At 33.4% G+C, this 21,855-nt stretch overlaps 1 protein-coding gene across 1 annotated transcript in view; it reads left to right on the plus strand.

The window, feature by feature from the left end:
- The first annotated feature begins 1,846 nt into the window (after positions 1–1,846).
- Positions 1,847–21,855, plus strand: part of LOC103571023 (serine-rich adhesin for platelets) — an 81,186-nt gene continuing 61,177 nt past the window's right edge. Inside the window, exon 1 of the mRNA XM_008548990.2 lies at positions 1,847–2,473. Within this exon, the coding sequence (XP_008547212.1) occupies positions 2,353–2,473 (121 nt within the window). The 5' untranslated portion in view covers positions 1,847–2,352. The remainder of the gene's footprint in view (positions 2,474–21,855) is intronic.

Genomic DNA, 21,855 nt, shown 5'->3' on the forward strand with positions numbered 1-21,855 from the left:
TCTTTGCAGCGGGTAAATGGAAGGATTGAAAATAAAATCTCATATGCAATTTAGTTTTTTAAAATTTCAAATTTTTAATCATCGCAGCATGTGCTCGCGTATGAGAATTGTGTAATAATGGCGCCGATTACATTCCAATTCAGTTGTGTCGATTAATGTAGGCTGGGTAAATCGGTGAGTACGAGAGTTTAAATTGCTGGTCTATTTTTATTTATTTTATATATATGTGATCATACTTTCAGACATGAGTTGAGTTTAAAGAGCAAATTTGGAATTCTAGAGAGATTCAATTATCGCGTGCCCGAAATGGACGATCGCGCGTACAGTCGATACCTTGACCGATGTCAATTTGAAAGGAGATCCAGCAACTCAATCGTTTTTTATCCAGTTTATTTTTTCTCTTGTAATATGTTCAGTGATCCCATATATATATATATATATGAATATCCGAATAAATGTATACATATTTTTTAGAAGACGCAGACGTGAAAGTATCGTCTGATGCCTAAAAACAGAACCGATTAGCTTAAATTTTTTTTAGAAAGTAATAATTTAGTTAGTCACTAAAAATTTTTTAGCTGAATGTAAAAATAATTTCGGGTTAAATAGAGAGTCAGAGGTCATGAGACTAGGTTTTGTTGAATAATAAATATTTTGTTCGAGTAATTAATTTAAATGTTTTTAATTAAATGTTGAGCGCATCGGATGTGTCGTCAAAGGTTGCGAAATTCATTGGGAACGGGACATAGTCCATTGTGCAGGAAGTTCGTGGACTCTCCTATTAGGATGTTAATTTTTTTTTTTGCAACAATCCTCGCGACACGCGATCTGTCGATCCGTTTCCTTTGTCATTCTCTTTTTCCGATTGCAACTGACGTTGCGCTTTCACATTAATTTAAAGAAGCTATAGAAAATACAAACACCATGAATTATTTAATTATTTTTTTTAATTAAATACTTTTACACAGTAGAAAATTTTTCGTATTTGTGTACATCCTGTGTTAATATTCTGCTTTCCGGTTGTTTAGTCAGTTCATTTTTGACTCCGAATTCGCTTCCAATTTTAAAATTCGCGCCTAAAGGGAATTAATTTGAATATTAGAACTCCGAATCGGAGTAAATGTGAATTTAAATAAAATCTAGATCATTCTGTTGAAGAAAAACTCCCTACTGACTCCATAAGCGGAGTAATTTTTTTTTAAACTCCGGAATTCGGAGTTGCAACTAAAATTTGAATTTTTAAATGTGTAAAAATTACTTTTTAAATTTTTCTGTGTTAATTTTTTTCACAAATGAATTATTTTAAAAGAGGTAACATAAAAATTTGTATGAAATATTCTAACGCACAGTTTTGTGTAAAATTTCACAAAATCTTTTTTACCGCGCAAATAAGAATTCTTTTAAAACTCCCGGCAATTAATAATTTCTTCACCCGGTCATGATTAAATAAATTTTTTTAATGCATTTAATAGATAGTTATTAACATAAATTTAAACTCGAACCGCGAATTCTCATGAATGAAATACTAGAAAATATATATACATATACAATAGGTATATTGTACATTTTATGAGACTGTGGTTTTCTGTTGGCGGTATTTTATTATTGTTACCGTGTACCTGTACACGTACACAGTGTAATGAAATGAAATATAAAAAGAGCAAGTAGTAGTAGTAGTAATAGTAATTGTTATTGTAATTGTAATTGTAATTGTAATTGTAATGAAGAATATATTTGTATTGTAGGTAAAAGTATAATAAAGTGATAGGATGGCAGATGGCGCGAGTTACGATTTGTGGCGGCTGCTTGAAAACACCTGATGATTTTCAGCAGTGCGGCATGGACTTGTGCGCCAAGCACTTCCTTATAAAATACAGGTAGCTCGTGTAAATAATTATTTTAATTACAACAACAACAACAACAACAACAATAACAATTACTGTACTTAACAGCAGTAAAATATAAAAGTAAACTATAAATAATTACAAATAATTAATTACCGATCGTGTACTTCGATTGTTAACTCAGTCGATTACCATTCATTTTTTTTTTGACGTTAATTAAATTTAAATAACGTCTAAAGTGACTCTACTCGATAAACATTACGGCAAAATGATTAAATAAATATAAATAATAAAAGTTTTTAATATAAATAATTACAATAATAAATACTAAAATTGGATACGAGTAAATACCGGTCTGTTATTTAAATATATATAAAATATATATAAACAAAATGTAATGACGGGGACGAGGCTTCGTAAAACGGAGTGGATAAGGCTCCCGCGAGCTTTGAAGTGATTGTTTATTTTCTTCTTTTTTAATTTATTATTTTTTTATCACGCCATCAAGATGATGGTCGTTCGGCTGGTGCTCACGACGACATTATTTCTACTGGTTATCGGGAATTCAACGAGTCAGCTGCGGGATGAACTTGTCGCGACAACTAAAGATCCTCAGTCGGTTGATAAAGGTAATGAGCATTAATTAATCGGCAATTGGGTAGCAATAATAGTTTCATTTATTTACATATTTATTTATTTATTTATTCAATCAATACTCAGGGTACTTATTTATTAAAAAGATTTACTGTTATTAGTTAGATAAATTAAAAAATGCTGATGATTGATGAGTTTCTGCATGTCTCGGTCGAAATAATAAATGGATAAGATAAATAGTTGTAAGAATAAAATAAAAGTAATAAAAGTTATTGAATGTAAAAAGAAAAGGTAGATCCTGGGTGCTGGGTGCCTGGGTCACGTGAGATTGAACACTCGTAGTCATGGAATATCGTGGTCTAGTCGTTTGTTTGTTTGTTTGTTCGTTCGTTCGTTGGTTGCTGTATATTTAGTTGGTTGTTGCTGTTTAAGTTAAGAGAGGACGATGACGATGGTGAACGTCTGAACTTTGTTATATTAGCGCGAGTAAAGCACACAGGTATACCGTACATTATATTCCCCAAGTATGAGCGCCGCGGCCTTTGCTCTCGCCTTCCTTCTATTTATTCGCGTGAAAGTACTAAGTCTTTTTGCATTATACTTTGTGTAGTCTATGCACTAGAATGTGTTTCATATACACACACATATATATATATATATATAAATATATTTTATTAAATAAAATTTTTTTAAATCGGAGTAAAAAATTAACAAAAGATGTTGCGTTAATTTAATTTTAAACGCAGATTAAATACTTTTTAAAGTTATGCAATTTTTAGTCTTTGTTAATATTGTAAATTGTTATATTATGATGACATATAATTCATTGATAGGTTTAAAACTGTTGATATGGAAAATTGAAACCATCATATATGAAAGCAATACATTATATTTATTTTCAACGAATAGTATTTAGAAATTCAACCGTACAGTAACATATTACGATAAGTAATATATATGTATATATATATATGTCTATATGTGAGGTGGTTATTAAGTTTCACTTGTTGAGAAAAAAGTTCTTATAACTGACTGTGAAAATAATATAATAACACATCGACATGTGATGTGTTACAACTTACAATATACAATAAAAATGTCTCATAATTTATATCACTCTCAATTTCAATTGTTTTTTTTTTTATTTCACTTGTTAATTGTCATGTTAAAAGATGCGCTTGGACTACTTGTTAATTTTCGAAGAGGTAATTTAGGTTGCTTTTAAAACGAACAATAAAAGTTACGTTAATTGTGAGGATTATGACAGACAGGTAGATTTTTATCGAAAAAAAGTAAAAAAAGTATGTGTATATATATTTATTTTTAAACTTTAAAGCGGCTTCTCATGACACCGTTTCATATTAGTTTTTTTTTCATCTCCATCTCGTGGGAGTTTTTGACACAGTGGGAAAAGTTAGAAAAATTTGCATGCCGGGAAGGAAATTTTGATAGTTTCAGTTTAAATATATATATGTATATATATATTTTTTTGTGTTGTATGCATTGATATAATAAATATATATAGTAACAGGTTGATGAGCGTTCAGGTGGTCGGTTCGATTGCAAAATTCTTTTGCGAGGGCGATATACACATCGTATATTCACTTTCTATTGACGAGTACACACTCGTAATGTACCATGAAGCCGCGTGAGAAGTCTACAGAGAAAACTATTCATTTGTAAAGCTTAATCATTTAATTATGCTTGAAAAAAAATTTTAAAAAGTTTATTTTTTAAACTGACTAAACCCGAGTTTAAAAATAACTTGATTTTGGCGGTTTTTTTTTTAAATTTTAAATAAAGAAAATAGTCAAACAAATGCAAGTCAATTTTAAATTCTTTTTTTCATAAATAAAAAATACTTTAAGATATGAAAACACATTTCGATTTGAATTGCTGCTGACTGTCGTCTTACTTAGTACCGATTTACCCCAGATATGGGAAATTAAAGTCACGTTGTCTTAGGTGACTTAAATATAAGTCATTTAAGTCCAAAGTCAGGTTAAACTATTGGTTCGAAATAGAAGACAGAGAACGGGCTCTTTGAAATCCTATTATTGAAATATGGCCCAAAAAATATAATATTTAACCCAGTAAATGAAACCGATTGATATAAATTTTCTGACTCTTCTTAATCAATAACTAAATAAATTCAAGTTAAAGTGACTCGAATTTGAATTAATGAATTTAGATATTTAAGTCAAATTTGAATTTGACTTAAATATTCAAGTGAAAAAATTCAAACGCATTCAAAAAATAAAATCGTCATTTTTTTAACCCGAAAAAAAAATCCATAATTTTCTTTTATTTTAAAATAATTGGTATTTACAAGGAATGTTCGCCAACACCCTCGTATCTTCGCCGGGAGATTTAATTCTGACAGCCATAATTAGGGACATTAAGTCGAGCAGGGGTGTGTAAGGTGTTGCTCTTTTTATTTATTATCATTATTATTCTTATTACTTTTTTCCATTCTCTCACTCTCACTTCGACTCAACTCTCCCAACCGGATGCACATTAAAACTGTGACTATCTTCAGAAGCAAAGAGCAGCTCTATATTATTCTGTGCTATATAACACTCAGCTTACTCTCCATTACATGAAGAATGAATAGTTAAAAGTTTTTATACTCAAGCCGGTCGGTCGACGCACCAAATCGTTCTTGACGTAAAACATTGCGTCGTGTTTTATAACCCGTACATATATATATATACATAATATACATACTATTTCACTTAGAGCGCGCATTCCACGCGCAGATAAAAAAAATTAACCATTTTCCTGCGTAATTTTCTCGGTTAGAATATTATTATATTTTTCAATAGTCAAATCCGCGTTGGATTTTATCGTCCGATTTATACCGGTTTCTGTTGTAATAACGTTCTGTGTCATGACGTTTTATATTATTATATACCTTTTTAACTATATATGTATCCATAATAAGTGGATACTGTAAAATGGCATAAATACTTTGGCGGCACAGAATATGGAGTCAGTGAGAGTTTTATAAAAATTAAAAACCGTCATGGCTTCTGTATTTTATCTGTACTCGATACTCGATAAATCAACAAACATCGATCTAGTTTTCCGTGTATGTACATCACGTATGTCTCGTGGTAAAAAATACTACCAGGGTAATATAATATACCGAGGAGTCGGTAAGAGAAGGAAGACGATAAATAAAGGAAAATAAGTAATAAGTGAAGAGAAGTTGTAGAGTACTGGGTATGTAGTATGTAGTTGCTGTGGTACTGCTGTCCAATCAGAAAGTCGAGCGGCTGGTTTCCTATGGAAAAATCATCTTATCGTTTCTCTCCAAGTTGTTGCATTAAACTCATAGCTATTAATATAATAACATACCCAATACTATCTTCACTTGGTAAAAAACACTAAAATAAATTAAATTATGATGTTTCGGTTGTAAAGAACAATAATCGTATTTCTTGGAATGACAATAAAAATTTTTGAACAATAAAAATAATTAAGTCTTTGAGAAAAATTCAGATCGTTTATTAAAAAACGTAATCACGGAATGAGTTTAAAATAATAAATTTTTTTTGCAATGCCAAAGTCATTAACTCGGGATGTATTAAAAAAATGTGAGCATGACACTCTTTAGTCTTGTTTCGCCGTGTCTTTCTTGTTCGCATTCTTCTCGCCCTGATCACACGCCGAAGAAGACGCGGTCGTGCGTTGCCCGTAGTCTGATGCCGCGGAGCATGCGATCCCTATACTCGTTCTTGTACATCCGTTCTCTTCAGCTCAACTCACTTCAACTCAACTCAACTCAACTCAACTTTACTCTCAATACAAGAAAACTTTAAACGAAGCGAAGGATCGCGAGAGAATCCGCGCTCGCATCGCGTGTCTCAAGTCTACTGATATTTTTTCCAAAGCCTTTTTTATTGCACAAGAAAATCACGTTTACTTCTTACTTATGTTCGTCTTCTTTAAAACTAACTCTTAACTCGACCGACAAGATCGCAATAAATCGTCTGCGCCGAGCTTTGATAAAAGACCCAATAAAATTTTCATTACACTCTCGATTCAATCGATAGTGTCTCGAGTCAAGACGCGATTCTTATATATTTATTTATATATTTATATAAATAAACATGTAGTTACACCTGCGCTCTTAAACTCTTGAATTATAATCTTCTATATATATCTTCTCTATTTATTTTATTCGTTACCTGGTTATTTATATATATATTTATATATATTTTATTAAATACTCAGTAAGCGTAACGGACTGACTCTGCAATGAGGATACTTGCTAAATGACGTTTCCTCTGAGCTCATATGCGGTCGTTGCTACAAGTAACATCGCTCACACGTGCTCCCGCATACTTTAAGCTCATACAAATGTGGTCATTGTACATGTGGGTGTACAGAGACGCACTCTCGCACCTAATTAGAAAGTTTCTCTTTCCTGTACTGTCTTTACTCCACACACTCACACACTGCACCTTTACCTCGATAAAAAAAACCTCTCACTGTATTATTTAAATAAATTTTTTAATCCTTCATATTTATTATCATCATTATTAATGTTAATGACGGATTATTTATCATGAATGCTTACAATTAAAATTACTAGGTCATGAATTTATTTTAGAGTCATTGAATTCTGATTAATAATAAATTAGCGATTGTTGAGCTAAATTGAGGAGCTAAAGGATACTCGGGTCTGAGTCATGAATTTGGATGATTAAGTTCCAGCTAAATGAGTAACCCAATTTGCGGAGAAAAACTCCTGGAGATATTAATCGGTGGTGTATTAAATTGGAGGATGAGAAGACTGGAGAGAGGAGGAAAGTTAAGTGTGCAGCCGGTGAAAAACGAGGACTGGAGTACGTCTTTCTGGCGGCTACCACCAGACAAAACAAAGGGATGCCACCAGAGTGAGTTACAATGCCCGTGATGCGGTTGGAGTTAAGTCTTGCTGACCAGAGTTTTAGTTTAAAAGAAGAAAGAGAGAGAGAAAGCAACCAAGACCAAGAACATTGGCATTGCAGAGTAAAGGAAGACCCTTTCCGCTTTACGCTCTCGTGACTCAGACCTTAAATTGTTTTCGGTTAAAAAAATTCATACGAAAATTATAAATTTAATTAGAAAAAAAAAAAAAAAAGGAAAATGAATTAAAAAAGTAAATGATGAAAAAGGCAAAGCAAGTGCAGGACTACAAGATGCTCATTGATGATTGCGTTTAAATTTTCAATTAGAGGTGAGTAGATCAGTGGGATCCAATTTACTGGACACAAACATGGCGATTACATCGTCCGGAGTCTGGCGCGTGCATCTACAGAGTTATTGGTTACTAGTTGCTACAGTCCATATAACGTGCATCTCCATGCAGCGTATACTTTATAGAATCTCACGGGGCGAATCTCTCGTTAACTCTCGAGGTCACGGGTTATGTCTATCATATTGTTCAGATGCTTGTAGAATCCCGTATCCGTAATAGCAACGCTTGTTTATGCTCAATATATATATTTACACAGATACAAAGCATACACTCTTTCATTTACCCGGTGCATGTTGTTTGTTATGTGTTGAGTGCACTGGGGATCCGAGCATAACAGCCGTAGAATGGACGAGCGAACTCAAGACTCCATCAATGCACCTTTCAGATAACCACGGTAACCAAATAAAGGGGTGGAGATAAACAAGATGGAAATAATATAATAATAAGAATTTATAATGTTGAGGTAACCGCCTCTAGTCAGATATAAATCTCACCGATGAATATATTATACAATTATGTGTTTCTATCTGCATCTGTGTGAATAAATTTCGACATTTGTTGATAATGGTAATTATTGTTATTATGATAATGAAACTTGAGGTTGTCCATGAAAAATATTACTTGAGTATTTTAATCTCGATCTTTAAGTCTGGGTCTTCGTTATTGTGATACGCTGATTAGGAGAGTTGAATTAAAAAGCTGAATTATTAAATAGTGAGCCTGTAATTGTGCTGATGATGATGAGTATGAGTATGAGTTGTGTATGCATGTGTCATGTCAAGTTTACGGAGGGATCAAGATAAGGATGAAAGGGATTGTTTGAATGTCGGGCCGAGTGGACGAGCGGCAAGAAATGGATACTATATTATGAGGATGTATATGCGGTGAGATAGAGCAGAGTAGAAGAAATACTGGTATGGAGAATAAAAATAAAGGAAGGATAGAAGCAGCAAAGGAGGTTAAAGCTCTTGGCCCACTTGCAGGAAACGTGACATAACCGGGATAAGACTGTCGAGAATTTTAAAAACTTGCCGTGGAAGTGCACTCATATGGAAGAAAAAATATATTTTATCGCTGTAAATAAATATGCGAGACGAGGCTCCATGTGTAATTTTAGATCCAAGATAATGGATTAAAAATTTGTGAAAACTTTTTTTAAAATCCTGGGTTTTCATTTTTTATTAAATCGTTCTTGGAAAATATTATGAGAAAAAAATATGAAAAATTTTTGAGACAAAATACCTGAGGGTTATTCATATATATATGGAATTTATTGTTTATTTTTGGTGGCTGGACAGATGAGTCAGGGCCTTTCTATTCCGGAGAAAGTCGTCGACCTGTTGGCTTTAAATAAAATCCAGATAAAAAAATAACATGGTTACCTACTCAACTCTGACTCGGCAGCTCTCCTTTGATCGGCTCTGCTCTACAATCCGGCATCGGAGATTGAGAGTGTGAAAATGCTGGGTGAATATTCAGGTAACTCACGAGGACGAGGCGTCGATCCAGAAGATTACTCCGGGTTCAGAGGTCGTCGATCGAGTTCGCTGCTCGGGATTATAAAGATTTTTAAAAAATAAAATAATACAGAGAGCGAAAAATATATAATAAGACTACATCACGACGGGGATCCTCTTGATCGAGTCGTTGACCCGACGGATTAAACTACGCGGAACAATCGTTGTAATTATTTTTAAAAATAAACTTAAGTAATGACGATTACTCTTTTTTTAGTACAATTGGGTGGCATTGACTCGCGGGGTCAATGCAGAAGAAAAATAACAACAAAGGACATGAATGATGATAATTGTCGCGATAAATAATTTCAGACAGATATAATTGTTTAATTAGGAGTAAATATTTATAGGGAAGGGGCAAAATGGGCCATTTAAAAAAAACAGTCTTCGATAACTTAAATACGCTAAGTATTTTTTTTTTTAATGATATTTAAAGTAAGTAGACAAAGCTTTCAATTGCCGTTAAAAAAAAATTTCATTCTGTGGGTAAAATGGTTACCCCCTAAAAAAGGTGAAAAAATTTTCTAGATATTAAATAAATTTAATTAAATTAGTCATTTAAATAATTTATGATTGAAGTTGGTAGACACTTATAAATTTTCTGACTTTTTTTTCAGCAAATTGATTTCAATAAAAAGCAAAACTAAAAAAATGCACTTGTAGAAAATTTAATAAACTACAAGTGCAATTTTTTGAAATTTTTTTTTTTTATAATTTATCGTTTCTAAAAAAGTTCAAAAATTATTAGACGTCAGCTAACTTCAGTATCATAGAAATTCATTGACATTTTTCGACTGACACTTGATTTAAAAAATTTTGAGTGTACCCCATCCCCCCCCCCCCCCGTTTCCTATAAATATAAATATATAATAAAAATAAAAGCAACGTCACGGCGGAGATCCGCTTAAAAAAGCACAGCGTGACTTTCTAATGCAAATAAGTAAAGATAACTTTTGTTATTATAGAAATACTGAGTTTGACTCTATCACTGGGCAGACATCCTTTATATTGTTAATATTAAATATGTAAATAAATTTATTTATATTTGTATTTACAAAATGAAACTGTTCATGTACGAGTATATAAATGACCGTATATTTATTTCTAATGGAAATATTTAAATATTACTGTGTAGTACAGACATCTATGTTGAGCTGGGTAATGATATCTTCTTGTCCAGTGGCAAACGATTGTCGCGGCAGATAATTTAACATATATGTGCGTCTCTTTGGTGTCCGTATGCAGTAGCAGCAGCGCTGCCAGTAGATATACCCATGGCTGTGGAAATAAAAGTTAGAGCCAGGCTAAAGCGAATGGAATAATCCCACGCGTTCGATTCTCCATGTTTGGCTGGACACGTGCGCGAGAAAGAGAGGCCAATAATGTCTCTGCCGGCTCCAGGGATTACTTATTCAGGATTATATAGGATTACGGAATGGCGAACGCGTCGAGATATCGTCGAGATACCGTCCCATGTTTCACAGAAGCCACTGGGTCACTATTATGGATAATGCTTCATTTACATAGTTTCGATTCCACTTATTTTTAAATTATAAATATATCAATTTATATTGCGAAATATATGTATTGCGATTTTCCACTTCTACATTTTCATGGGACTTTGTTCTTTTTTTTTTTTTTATTTTTTAAACAACGAATGGAAAATAAAAATTAGATTGAGATAATGCCCATCTTTCCTATTTGTAATTCTGTGGCTAGAGTAACGCTGGTCGTGTTTGTCGGTAGGCAAAGTCCACTATCCTCTAAGGATCTATTCCCAGGACGTGTGCAACAACCTCGAGTTGCGCTTCGTGCAGGAATCTAGGCTTAATGAGTAAAATTGGCTCTTCTCCATACCGCCAAGACGCTCCACTATATTCTACTAGAGAATTACTTTAGTTTATTTATTTTTATTTTTTAGCCTTCGTTCCATTCCAGTTCACGGAATTTCCTTTACTCTTCAGCTAGGAGAGCAAAACGTACTTCCTGTTTTTTTTTTTAAACTGCGAAAGTCAAAAAAATTTTATGTCGTTTTTGTTCAAATTTAAATTTTCGCGCCTTCCCGCTAAAAAGTAAAAAAAAATGATCCTGAAGTTAGCCGCCAGTTTAAAATTTTTTTTCGACAACTAAATTTAAAAAAAAAAAAAAAATAAAAGTATGCACTTGTAGAAAATTAAAAAAACTACATGTGCAATTTTCCAAAATATTTTTATTTTTAATAATTCATCATTTTCCAAAAATCCAAAACTTATTAGATATCGGCTAACCAGTATCATAAAAAAAATGATAAATTAATGAAATAGTAATTGAGCATTGACCTCGAATATTTAAAAATAATAAATTGGACAAGAGTGTCGAAGTATCGTGTGTCAAGTTCAATGCTCTTGATGCCTCTAACAACATCCCCTTGAGTAACACGAAACCATGAACTGTTGGCGCGGTTACAAGACAAGAGACGGCTACAAGTTGTGCAGTGAGTGAAGAACCTAGTGTGTCTTGTGCCCATTCGTCTCACTCTTTTCCAGGACGATGGAGAGCAATAAAAATTAACAAGAGAGACCTGTTTCCTATCTCTTACCCGGCATTAAATCAGGATACTTCACTGACAACTCGGTACGCAGTTTCTTCTATTATCCCACCACCACCATGACTATCAATGTAATCGGTATTACCATTACATTACCACTATTTTTTGCAGTAGCCTTTTCTTCAGTTTTCTTCTCAGCCTGCTCGTGTCCATTGACAAGCCAAACATCTATTGAATTTTAAAACGAGATAGGGAAAAAAAGCCGATCGCAGAATCTTAGCACGCAACCATCACGATTTGTTTCAACCGCACGGCAAATAAGTTTAAATAATAAAACAACAAAAGAATAACAGCAAAAAATATTGACAATTTATATTTATATCCAAGTGTTCTGCTATTGCGATACGAGTAAACATTTAACTTTTGTATTATTTAACTTAAAAGAATATGTAAGAGGAGGCAGTAGAATAAGAACCAGAGGATGAGAAGACTTGCTTCTTGCCTTATTTGAGTTTATACTTCTTCAGCTACTTTTCAGTGTGCTCCAGCTTCTATACTTACTTTACTCAACAGCTATTACTGAATCGGGATCTTTCAACTCCTTGCTCATGTACTTGGGTGCTTTGCTACGTGTTACGTTGTTTCTCCCGGTTCTTAGAATTACATCGAACCCTTCAACCAGCGACTCGTGTTGCTCCCGAGAAACAGGAATTTTCGCTTAAGATTTTTTATTTTTCCATAAACGCGTACTTCTTATTTATACATATATATATATCTATATATATTTTACAAAAAAAAAATATTCTCAACATATCTCCCTGGATGCTAGTTGGACATGACTTTAAGCCCGTTTGGACTCAGACTCAGACTCCAACTCTGAGACTGAGAATGAGTTTGAGTAGCAGACACATGTCTCTTTTTTTCACTGGACTGCATGTGTGGGTGTCGCATAAATCCTCTTCCTCATTTGGTTCGCTCGGCGGGTTTTGTAATAACTTTAATTGCCCACTAAATAGTCCAATTTTTCGGTGATTAATTTTTTAAAATTTCTTTAAACAATTTTATATTTTTTCACGCTGTCACTTTTCAGTAATAAAATATTATTTTTTATTGTGGGATCTCCTCGCATCCTTACACTGGGGAAGAGGCTCAGCTTCGGGGAAAGTGTGTACATAACAGCTCATTCTCATCGCACTTTCATCGCGCTCGTCAAATGCTGACCCGTACAGACAACGCAACAGAAAAATATATATATAACCGACAACAAAACACTACATGTGATTTATATATATATATATATATTTATATATATATACAGTAATACTCGGGAGTAGTTATGCACAGTCGCAGTTTTATTTGTAGATTTGTCGGTATAATAAAGTAAAATTAGCTTCAGTATGACGTTAAAAGACGGAAGTTTTTCATGCTTGCGTAGTCTGCGTGCATACGAATATCTAATTCCGAGTTTAATTTTTTTGTCATATTATTCTTCATTCATTTATTTATTTATTTATTTATTTAACATTTTATTTTCAATAGTCCCCGGGCAATTTAACAAAAAACTGCGGAAGAGGCGAAAGTTTTATGCCTGCTCTCATTAATTAATGATACGTTGCATTCATATGTATGTCGAAAAAATCCGTGTATTTTTTATTGGCCTGCTCTCTCGCCTGTCAAAATTCATCGGGTTTTATATTTTATGCGGGATAAATGTCTCTCGGGTTTAATTATCGAGTTAAGCTGATCAATATTGAACGCCTGCGACGCGTTCAAGTGCGAATTGACGACACGGCCCTTCAACTTGTTTATCATTGTATATATATATATATATATGTATGTATATGTGTGCATTAATATTACGTTGAACCGGTGATATTGTTCAAAAACACGTAATGACGATGCGATGAGGGAGAGAACCGGACTCTGGGTGTTCCTCGTCCACCCGAGATCCCCGACATTGAAACTGGTTTTTTTTTGTTACTTTGCCCAACTTACCTGAGAAAGACCGATGTCCCTGACACTGACATTACTCTCTCAAGGCTTTCAAGGAGTCTCCCCTGGTGTTACTGGGTATCATGAGATACTTTCTCGATACTATATAATTTGTCTTCAATCATGTTTGTATCATCGGGTTAATTAATTTTAAAAAAAAATTATTAAGAGACCGTTGGAGGGAAATAAATTATTTTTATTTTTATTTTCAAAATTCCCATGGCTCAAATTTATATACATTTTGTAAAGTTGTCATTCGAAAAAGTAAAGTCGCATAATTAGTTGGATGTAGGGCATCAGGCTAAATTTTTTTTTGTAATTTAATTTGACTGGAATTTTTACCTCAGTCATAAAAAATTTTTTTCAAGTGGAAGTAAACAAAGTCAAAGTTTGGAAAATTTTTACTCAAAATTCCAAATCCCGATACCAAGTCGACTTGGGTTTTTTTTTAAACTCAGCTGTTGCTCTCTCATAAAAAACTAATTAATTTGTTGTCATAAGATAGCCGATAGTAAGAGGTCCATCAAGGCCGCAAAAGTCCGTGTCTTGGAACTCTTTAAAAAAACTGGGTCTTGTTGAAAATCCCGTTTAGATATTTAAATTCCGAGGCGCGTTTAGAATTTAAATATCCCTAGAAAAATATTTATTTCCATAACAAAACTACTGGTTGTTATTATCGTGTCGAAATATTTAGCAAAAGTAGAATAACTCGACTCAAAAAGAGTCAAACATAATCACTTAATTTATATATTAACCCAAAGCAGGAGTGTGTCAGCAACATGACCGGTCACAACCTCTACAATCTCGCGTACGTTGTCACCTGTAACCCGCGTCTTAGCATCACGTTTACATCGTGTGTCTAGTCTTTTACTCCATGTCTCTTGTCTCTTTAATCGTACCTCTAACCTCTATACTCATATATATACATATATATAAATATATACCAGCATCAACCTCATGTATATAACATAAGTCTTAGAATTTAAAACTTCGCGTCGCACGAGGATGACCCAACTTGACCCAGACCCCGTGTCTCACCTGTCCCTACTTTATACAAATATATATATATATATATACATATATGTATCGGATATACAATATTTCCACCTTGTCTTTGCCTTTACCTTTGCCGAGATAATTCCAATACTATCTATTAACATCAGTATCTATACATCGTTCAAGTCCATATGTATATAATTTATATATAAACAAAAATAAAAATATAAAACATCGAATCCGCGGTATGGAGTACAGATGATGCGAGACGGTACCGGTTCGCGGGCAATACTGCTAAAGTCCGCGGTATATTTCGTTGGGAAATAATCAAGACGGTTACATGGTAGCTCGTTACTCGGAATTTATCGCTTTGTAAACAAATATATTAATATATACATATGATAAAATATGTGTAGCATTACATAAAATATTGTTTAGTTAAAAAACGGGCTGGGAATTTAAGTGAAAATTATAATAAATATATTTTTTTATTTATGTCGGAGAATGCTGTAGTTCGTAGGTGGAATTGACGTGAATTGAAAGAAGCAGAAGGTGGTTTGTAAGCTGGTGCGTTGACAGCAGAGTCTCTCACTATATAACTATACAGCACACGGAAGAAGCATCCAGTCTCACGCGCATTCGTTCAGACGACAGCAGAGAATGCCCATTGAAATACAATCAAATGAAAAGACTACTTGGATTTCAAAGGAACCGCGCCTATATATTAGTTATATGTTCGTATCACCCCCCCCCCCCTTACTCTCGGATGCTCTTTATGTTATTTCGCTGGAGAAAAAATTTAAATGGCGCGCAGCCCGCGGGCTGATGGGATTCGATGCCAACAGGAAGTGGCTCCCATATCCGCTGGTCGATTCACTTTCGATTCTCGATCTCTTTTAATCTCCTCCAGGTTTTTATCATTAAAGAGACAGTCCTCGTTTACATACTCGATCTCGTGACAATCTTGTTTTCTTGTCCGAGTAAATTATTTTTGTCGTTTTAATTTGACTTTAAAATTAATTTACACTAAATAACATTTAATTGCTTATCTTTTGTATCAAACGAATAATTTAAGTTGTTAACTCAATAATTATATCAGCAATTAATTTTTTTATTTACTCAACTTTCACAATATTTACACAAAACGTTGATCTAGACACTTCCGGATTGTTTAGCCATCGAAAGTGAAGACTGCGGTTTTAATTATTTCAATGCTTTTGATGATTCATGGGTAAAATAACTCGGAATAAAATAAATAAAATAATTTTCGAATAAATAAAATAAGGATTGGTCAGGTGGAAAGTTGCTAGCCATGAATGAACGCCCACTCTGTCGTGTCTAGAGACGAGGTCCAAGTTACAACTCCTGGTTTACCTGCAGTTGCAGCAGTTATGCATGATAATGACTCTGTAAGATTTATTGCCGTGATTCAATAAGCCTCAAATACTTTTGATAATTAATATGAACCCATTTAATTCAAATAGACATTATTTTTAATTTCAAAAATAAATAAACGATTGATTTTCGAGGCTAGTGTTATTTACTCTCTTTCTCGACATTCTCACGACAGCGTTATTTATTATACGGCTACAAGAACTTAGTATATTTATGTCTATATATATATAGATATAGATATATATGTTTGTTTCATTGAAAGATCTCGTGCAGCGATCGATGCAAAAATCGTTTCTCACGCGAGAAAAAGAGAAAGAATCTATGGGTAATTAACAGAGGAGGACTTTATAGTTCGCATGTGAATCGAGATCGTCGATCGATATATATCTAGTGTTTAAATATAACCCTATATACCTACCTAAATTTTTTCCCGCCACAAAAAATATTTTTAAAATGAAAATAAAAATAAATGGAGATTTGAGATATGGATTTTCACTTTGGTATTACTGAGGATGTTATCGATACCCGTTACATCTTTCGATTAACCGATACAATGCGGAAGAGGGAGGATAAGGTGGAGTCAAGGTAGATGGATATTTTTATATATATACTGTTGGTTGGTTGGTTGGTTGGTTGATTTGTGGTCGTCGCCGTTGGATAAATCTCTCACTCTTATATTCTCCTACTCGTATCGGGTCTTATTTGCACGCGTAAGAAAAGAGGATGGTCATCATCATGGAGGCTAGAACATGTTTATTAACGTTTACGAACCGGCTGGTACTTAAAAATATATATCCATATCACGCGCTCGATCGATGAGTTTGTAGTAAAAAATTTTTACTTTAAAAAAAGTATATAAAAAGTCATTAGAAAAATTTTTCAAGGCTCTTGTTACCTCATGTTATTTATTTTTCATCAATCACTTTGGGAAGTTCATCAAACACAAGTCATCTTTATTTATTTTATACCATAAATCACTTGATAGATTTTTTTTTAAAATAAACCGAGTCATTAAAAATATTTAAAAATTTTTCCTTAAAATTATGACAGGTAATAGTAAAAAAAAAAAAAAAAAAATTCAAGATCTGATATTAAATTCGTTTGGTAAAAAATGGGTACGCAGAAAATGATGATTTTAGTATAGTGATATATATTTATTATGAAATGACAAATTATTAAGTTGATAATTATATCTATGATTTAATTTTATACTGCATACATTTACCGGGTATATAAAATACAAATAGACTGAGATACAGACTACAGAGACCGGTTTTCACGTAAGCCCCGATTTAATTCCCGATGGAATTTCATACGCTCTTGACCCTGTCGAGAAGATCGTGATTGTATATATGAGGAGTGCCGTACAGGCATTATGTTTATTCTTATTCTCATTCAGAATTTTCTCAGTAAAACTTGAGTTTTAATTTTAAACAAATTAATAATAATAATAAGAACTTATAAACACATAACAGTAGATTGCAAAGTGCACACGAGTCCTGAGTGCTGACTAATTGTTTAAACTGGTGATCTCATGGCTTCCTGTAGTATCATGCATACATACTGGTACATTATGTACAATAATAATAGCAATAGTAGCAGAGGCACTAGTATTATAAATCGTTATCCATCGCGCACAATAAGAAGGTGTAACCTTCAACCGCCACATAAAGATAAACACATACACACAATAAGTGTGATTTAGAATCGATGCACGAGTTTAAACTTTTTTTTGTGCCTTGATATGTCAGTCGGCTGATATCTCAATCGTCTCATTAAATTCCATTGACAATTTTATTCTTATTTATTTTACTATATAAATAATTTATCATTATTATTATATTATTAGTGTTTTGCACTGCGCATGGTCATACGCAGAAAAAAAAAATTTTTCCCGGCATAAGAAATTTTTTGCATTATGAATTGAAAACACAAATTTTTCACGGCAAGAATTAATTTTCTCATTGCAAGAAATTTTTCTGTTCAATTTATAATTTTAAAAAATTATTGTGTACAGAAATTCTTTTTTTCTGTATATTGCTATTATATTTTTGGTGTAGATGACTTTTCTTATTTAATTTTGGTGTCTAAACATGAAAAGGTGAATATTCACTAATTCGGAGTGTCAATTGGATTTTTTGAAATTAGTGGTTCTCAGAAAAAAAAGTTATCTCGAGTCAAAAAAATATTTTGGAAACCAAGTCAAGATTTTTTTGAACCGAGAATTTTTCTTGTTTAAAAAAATTCTATTTGGTCGAAGAAAATTTCTACTTTATCTGAGAAAATTAAGATTTTCAAAAGAATTTTCTTGAATCAAAAATATTTACCTTCAGTCGATAACTTTTTTTCTGTTCAATTTGCGCTTTGAATAAGTGAATATTCATCTTTTTTTCACTAATTCATATTTACAGAGTGATGTCTTATTTTATTATAAAACAATTTGATGATAAATTTGATATTTTTCGGGAGTAAATTCAATATATAGCAAAAAGAAACAGAAAAAAAATGTTGGCTTAGTCCGGGAATCAAACCCAGGTCTTTGGACGTCAGTTCCTTTTGTCATACATTAAATTCATTGATAATTATTACCATTAATTTTCATAATTATTATTGTCTATGGAAGTTATGAAGTACGATAATAAATGAGAGGTTGATAATTAAAAATAAATATGTATTGTGTGCAATGAGCGTAATGAATAAATTTTTTGAAACTGGATTTGCTACGCTCTGTGCGTAGGAGAGAATTATCATCGATAACAATGACGCCATTAGCCAGCTGCCCGAGGACTCCAGGAAGACAACCCACGCGTCCGAAAATATAAGACTTACGTGCAGATGTGCATCACAATAAGTTAAGCCAATGTACAACCTTTCCAGCAGACATTTATGTACTATTTTTAAAAAAAAAGTTCATACATATACATGTATATATATATTTAGCTTCAAATATTTTTCAACGTCATTTTATAACATCGTTAAATATTTTATGGAGCACGATATTTTTTATGCGTTCATTTTACTCGAGTGGTCTTGGATATAAAATAACAATAATGATGATGATGATGATTATGATGATGATGATGAGGATGCCCTTTTCTCAGAACTATTTGAACGAGTATTTTTCAAAGATGCATACCAAGAAAATTTCATCAGGGTCTTGATCGATGAATCAGACAATTTATGCCAATTGATTTGCTGTTTTATCTGTGAGAATATTATTTTACAATAATTGATATATTAAATTATGATTCATTGTCATATATATATAAAATTGATTTTTACTTACAATACAGCGGGACAATTATTTGAAATAGCGTCGATTAGGATGTTCTGGATTGGTTTTCGACAAAGTAAAAGTAATAATAAATGTCGGGTTGATGATGTCCGTAAAATATCGTGGGTCGATGTAATAAATGATACACGCGTACCTGATACTTCGAGGGAGAGGCACGCGCACGATCAAAATGCACGATGATCAGGATCGCTGGGGTATGAACAAAGACGAGAGACAACAACACGTGTTGGTGCGTCACGAACACACGGGTTGAACACGATCACGAACGAATGAGTTCGCAGCAGACATAAGCTAAGAGATCCCATGAGCATAAAAAAACCATCTAGTATATTCCCTCGGTTTCTCTGGTGCTCGAGCAGTTACACTCGAGTTGAATCTCTCTGAAAGTCGGTTCGTGTCCCGGGGTGATCACGTTCCGCATTACGGTTCTCATTTTTCGTCTTCTCGACGGTTATTTCCTCTGCTGGAATTCAATTGCTGCTCTTTTGCTGATCCTCATACTCGGCTTGGTACTAAGGCTCTGTTGCTGATTCTGCTGCTGATGTTGATGTTGATGTTGATGTTGACGGGAGTCTTAAAGACTAGATATTTATCTCGTGTAAATGCTCTAACAATTTAACGACAAGCTAAAAAAATAATTGTACAATGAAACGTTGACGTAAATGAATTTTAGTAGAAATCGGGCGATTACCAGCGGCCGATCGTATCATTATGTCTTATTACGGCTGGTCATCAGTGAATTTAATCGCGGAAATCCCATTAGGGGCAATTAATTTAAATTGTTTGAGCTGATGAGAGAAAGGATTGAGGTGTAGGGTGGAAGAAAGAAATGAAAGCCGACAGTGATTGATGTCGCAAGTTGATCACCTGCAACATCTTTTTGATTTTCGCTTCTGGCTTTGGTTTAGTCTGTTTAGTTACCGCTATCACCTCAATCTTTGTTCGCTGATGCTGCTGCTGCTGTTGTTGTTGGTGGAGGTGTTGGTGTTGGTGGTTTTGTTTTCTGGCCGATCGGCTTTGGCTGCACCTAATGAAAAGGAAGAACGGGTTTCTTACTAAGTATGATGAAGATCCAACATTAATACCAAGTTTTAAAAAGAGGGCGGTTTCTTAATAAAGAAAAGATTGGAAGAGATACCAATCTCTCCAATCTTCTGCGGTGGACAATTGGAAATTCTCTGCGGGAATTATATCTTCAGTTAGTAATAACGCACCATGGGGGATAAAAATAAATGAGAAAGTGACTTTGCTTTGATAGATATTTTTATTATTGTGAGAAAATTATATACTTTTGTAATTAAAAAAATATATATCTATACAATTTTTTGTCTTTATTATAAAACAAGTAGAAAGTGCCAAATTAATAACTGAAAATTTATAAGCACGATTTTTTTTTTAATTGCTGAAAATTTCATGTCCTTGTCAGATTTGAATAATTAAATGGTAGCGTAAAAAATTTTCCTTTATCTTGAGAAAATCGTTTCCGTAAAAATTACAATAATTAAATTCCTTTCCGTTTTCTTTATCGCTTAGATGTATTTATATATTTATTTATATATAAATATATGTGTGTTGAGTTTCCGTGATGAAACAAAATACAGAAACAAATAACAGCTGCAGCAGCAGTAACATTTGGTTGTAAGTGCGTAACGAAAGCGATATTTTTTATCAGTGGAACAAGTAAGCACTCCAGTGTATATTGTAGATTGTAGCAGCATTTTAACCACCAGCATAATATTTCCCGGGAGAAATAACCGTGAATCCTCGTTCCGGCTGGGTTACTCGGACTTCCCCGAAGCCTCTGACCATTTATACATGTATACATATATTTATGTATACATTTTGTGCACCCTAATGTGAGTATTCGTCGCAGTATCAGCTATAGCTGATCCTCAATCTCTCCTCGTAACAATGATACCACCTAAACTTCAGACTTGTTGCTCTTGGCTGTTAGTCGGCTTACCTGCGCACTAACTTCCCGTGGATTTAACGCCTTTTCTACACGCGTAGATCAATGTTCCCAGGATCTTAGAACGGGGTAACACTATATCGTGGTCGCCAACTACACCTAGAGACGTCTCTAAATATACAACAGATAACATTTCATTGCGCGTTAAAAAAATTAAAAAAAAACCTAGTGGTCTATGAACGGATCCCACAAGATTAGCTTACGCCTTTTTTTCGCGCGGTTTTTTGCCATGGGTTCAAAAATTTTATTTTTAAAGGTGAGGCCGAAAGAGATCCGGATGTTCTTTAAGTCTGGCTCAATCTCATTTTAAATGGATTATATTTTTTATATTTTGTTGTACTTTGTACACTATATAATATATATATATATATATTTTCATTGTGTACCGTGAGATGATACAGAGTATTTCAGGGCCTAGGCACACCCTGCTCGTAATATGCAGATGAGAATATAAATATGTAACATGAGTTTATCGTGT

Source organism: Microplitis demolitor, chromosome 7 (genome assembly GCF_026212275.2).
Source record: "Microplitis demolitor isolate Queensland-Clemson2020A chromosome 7, iyMicDemo2.1a, whole genome shotgun sequence".
Classification (NCBI taxonomy): Eukaryota; Metazoa; Arthropoda; class Insecta; order Hymenoptera; family Braconidae; genus Microplitis; species Microplitis demolitor.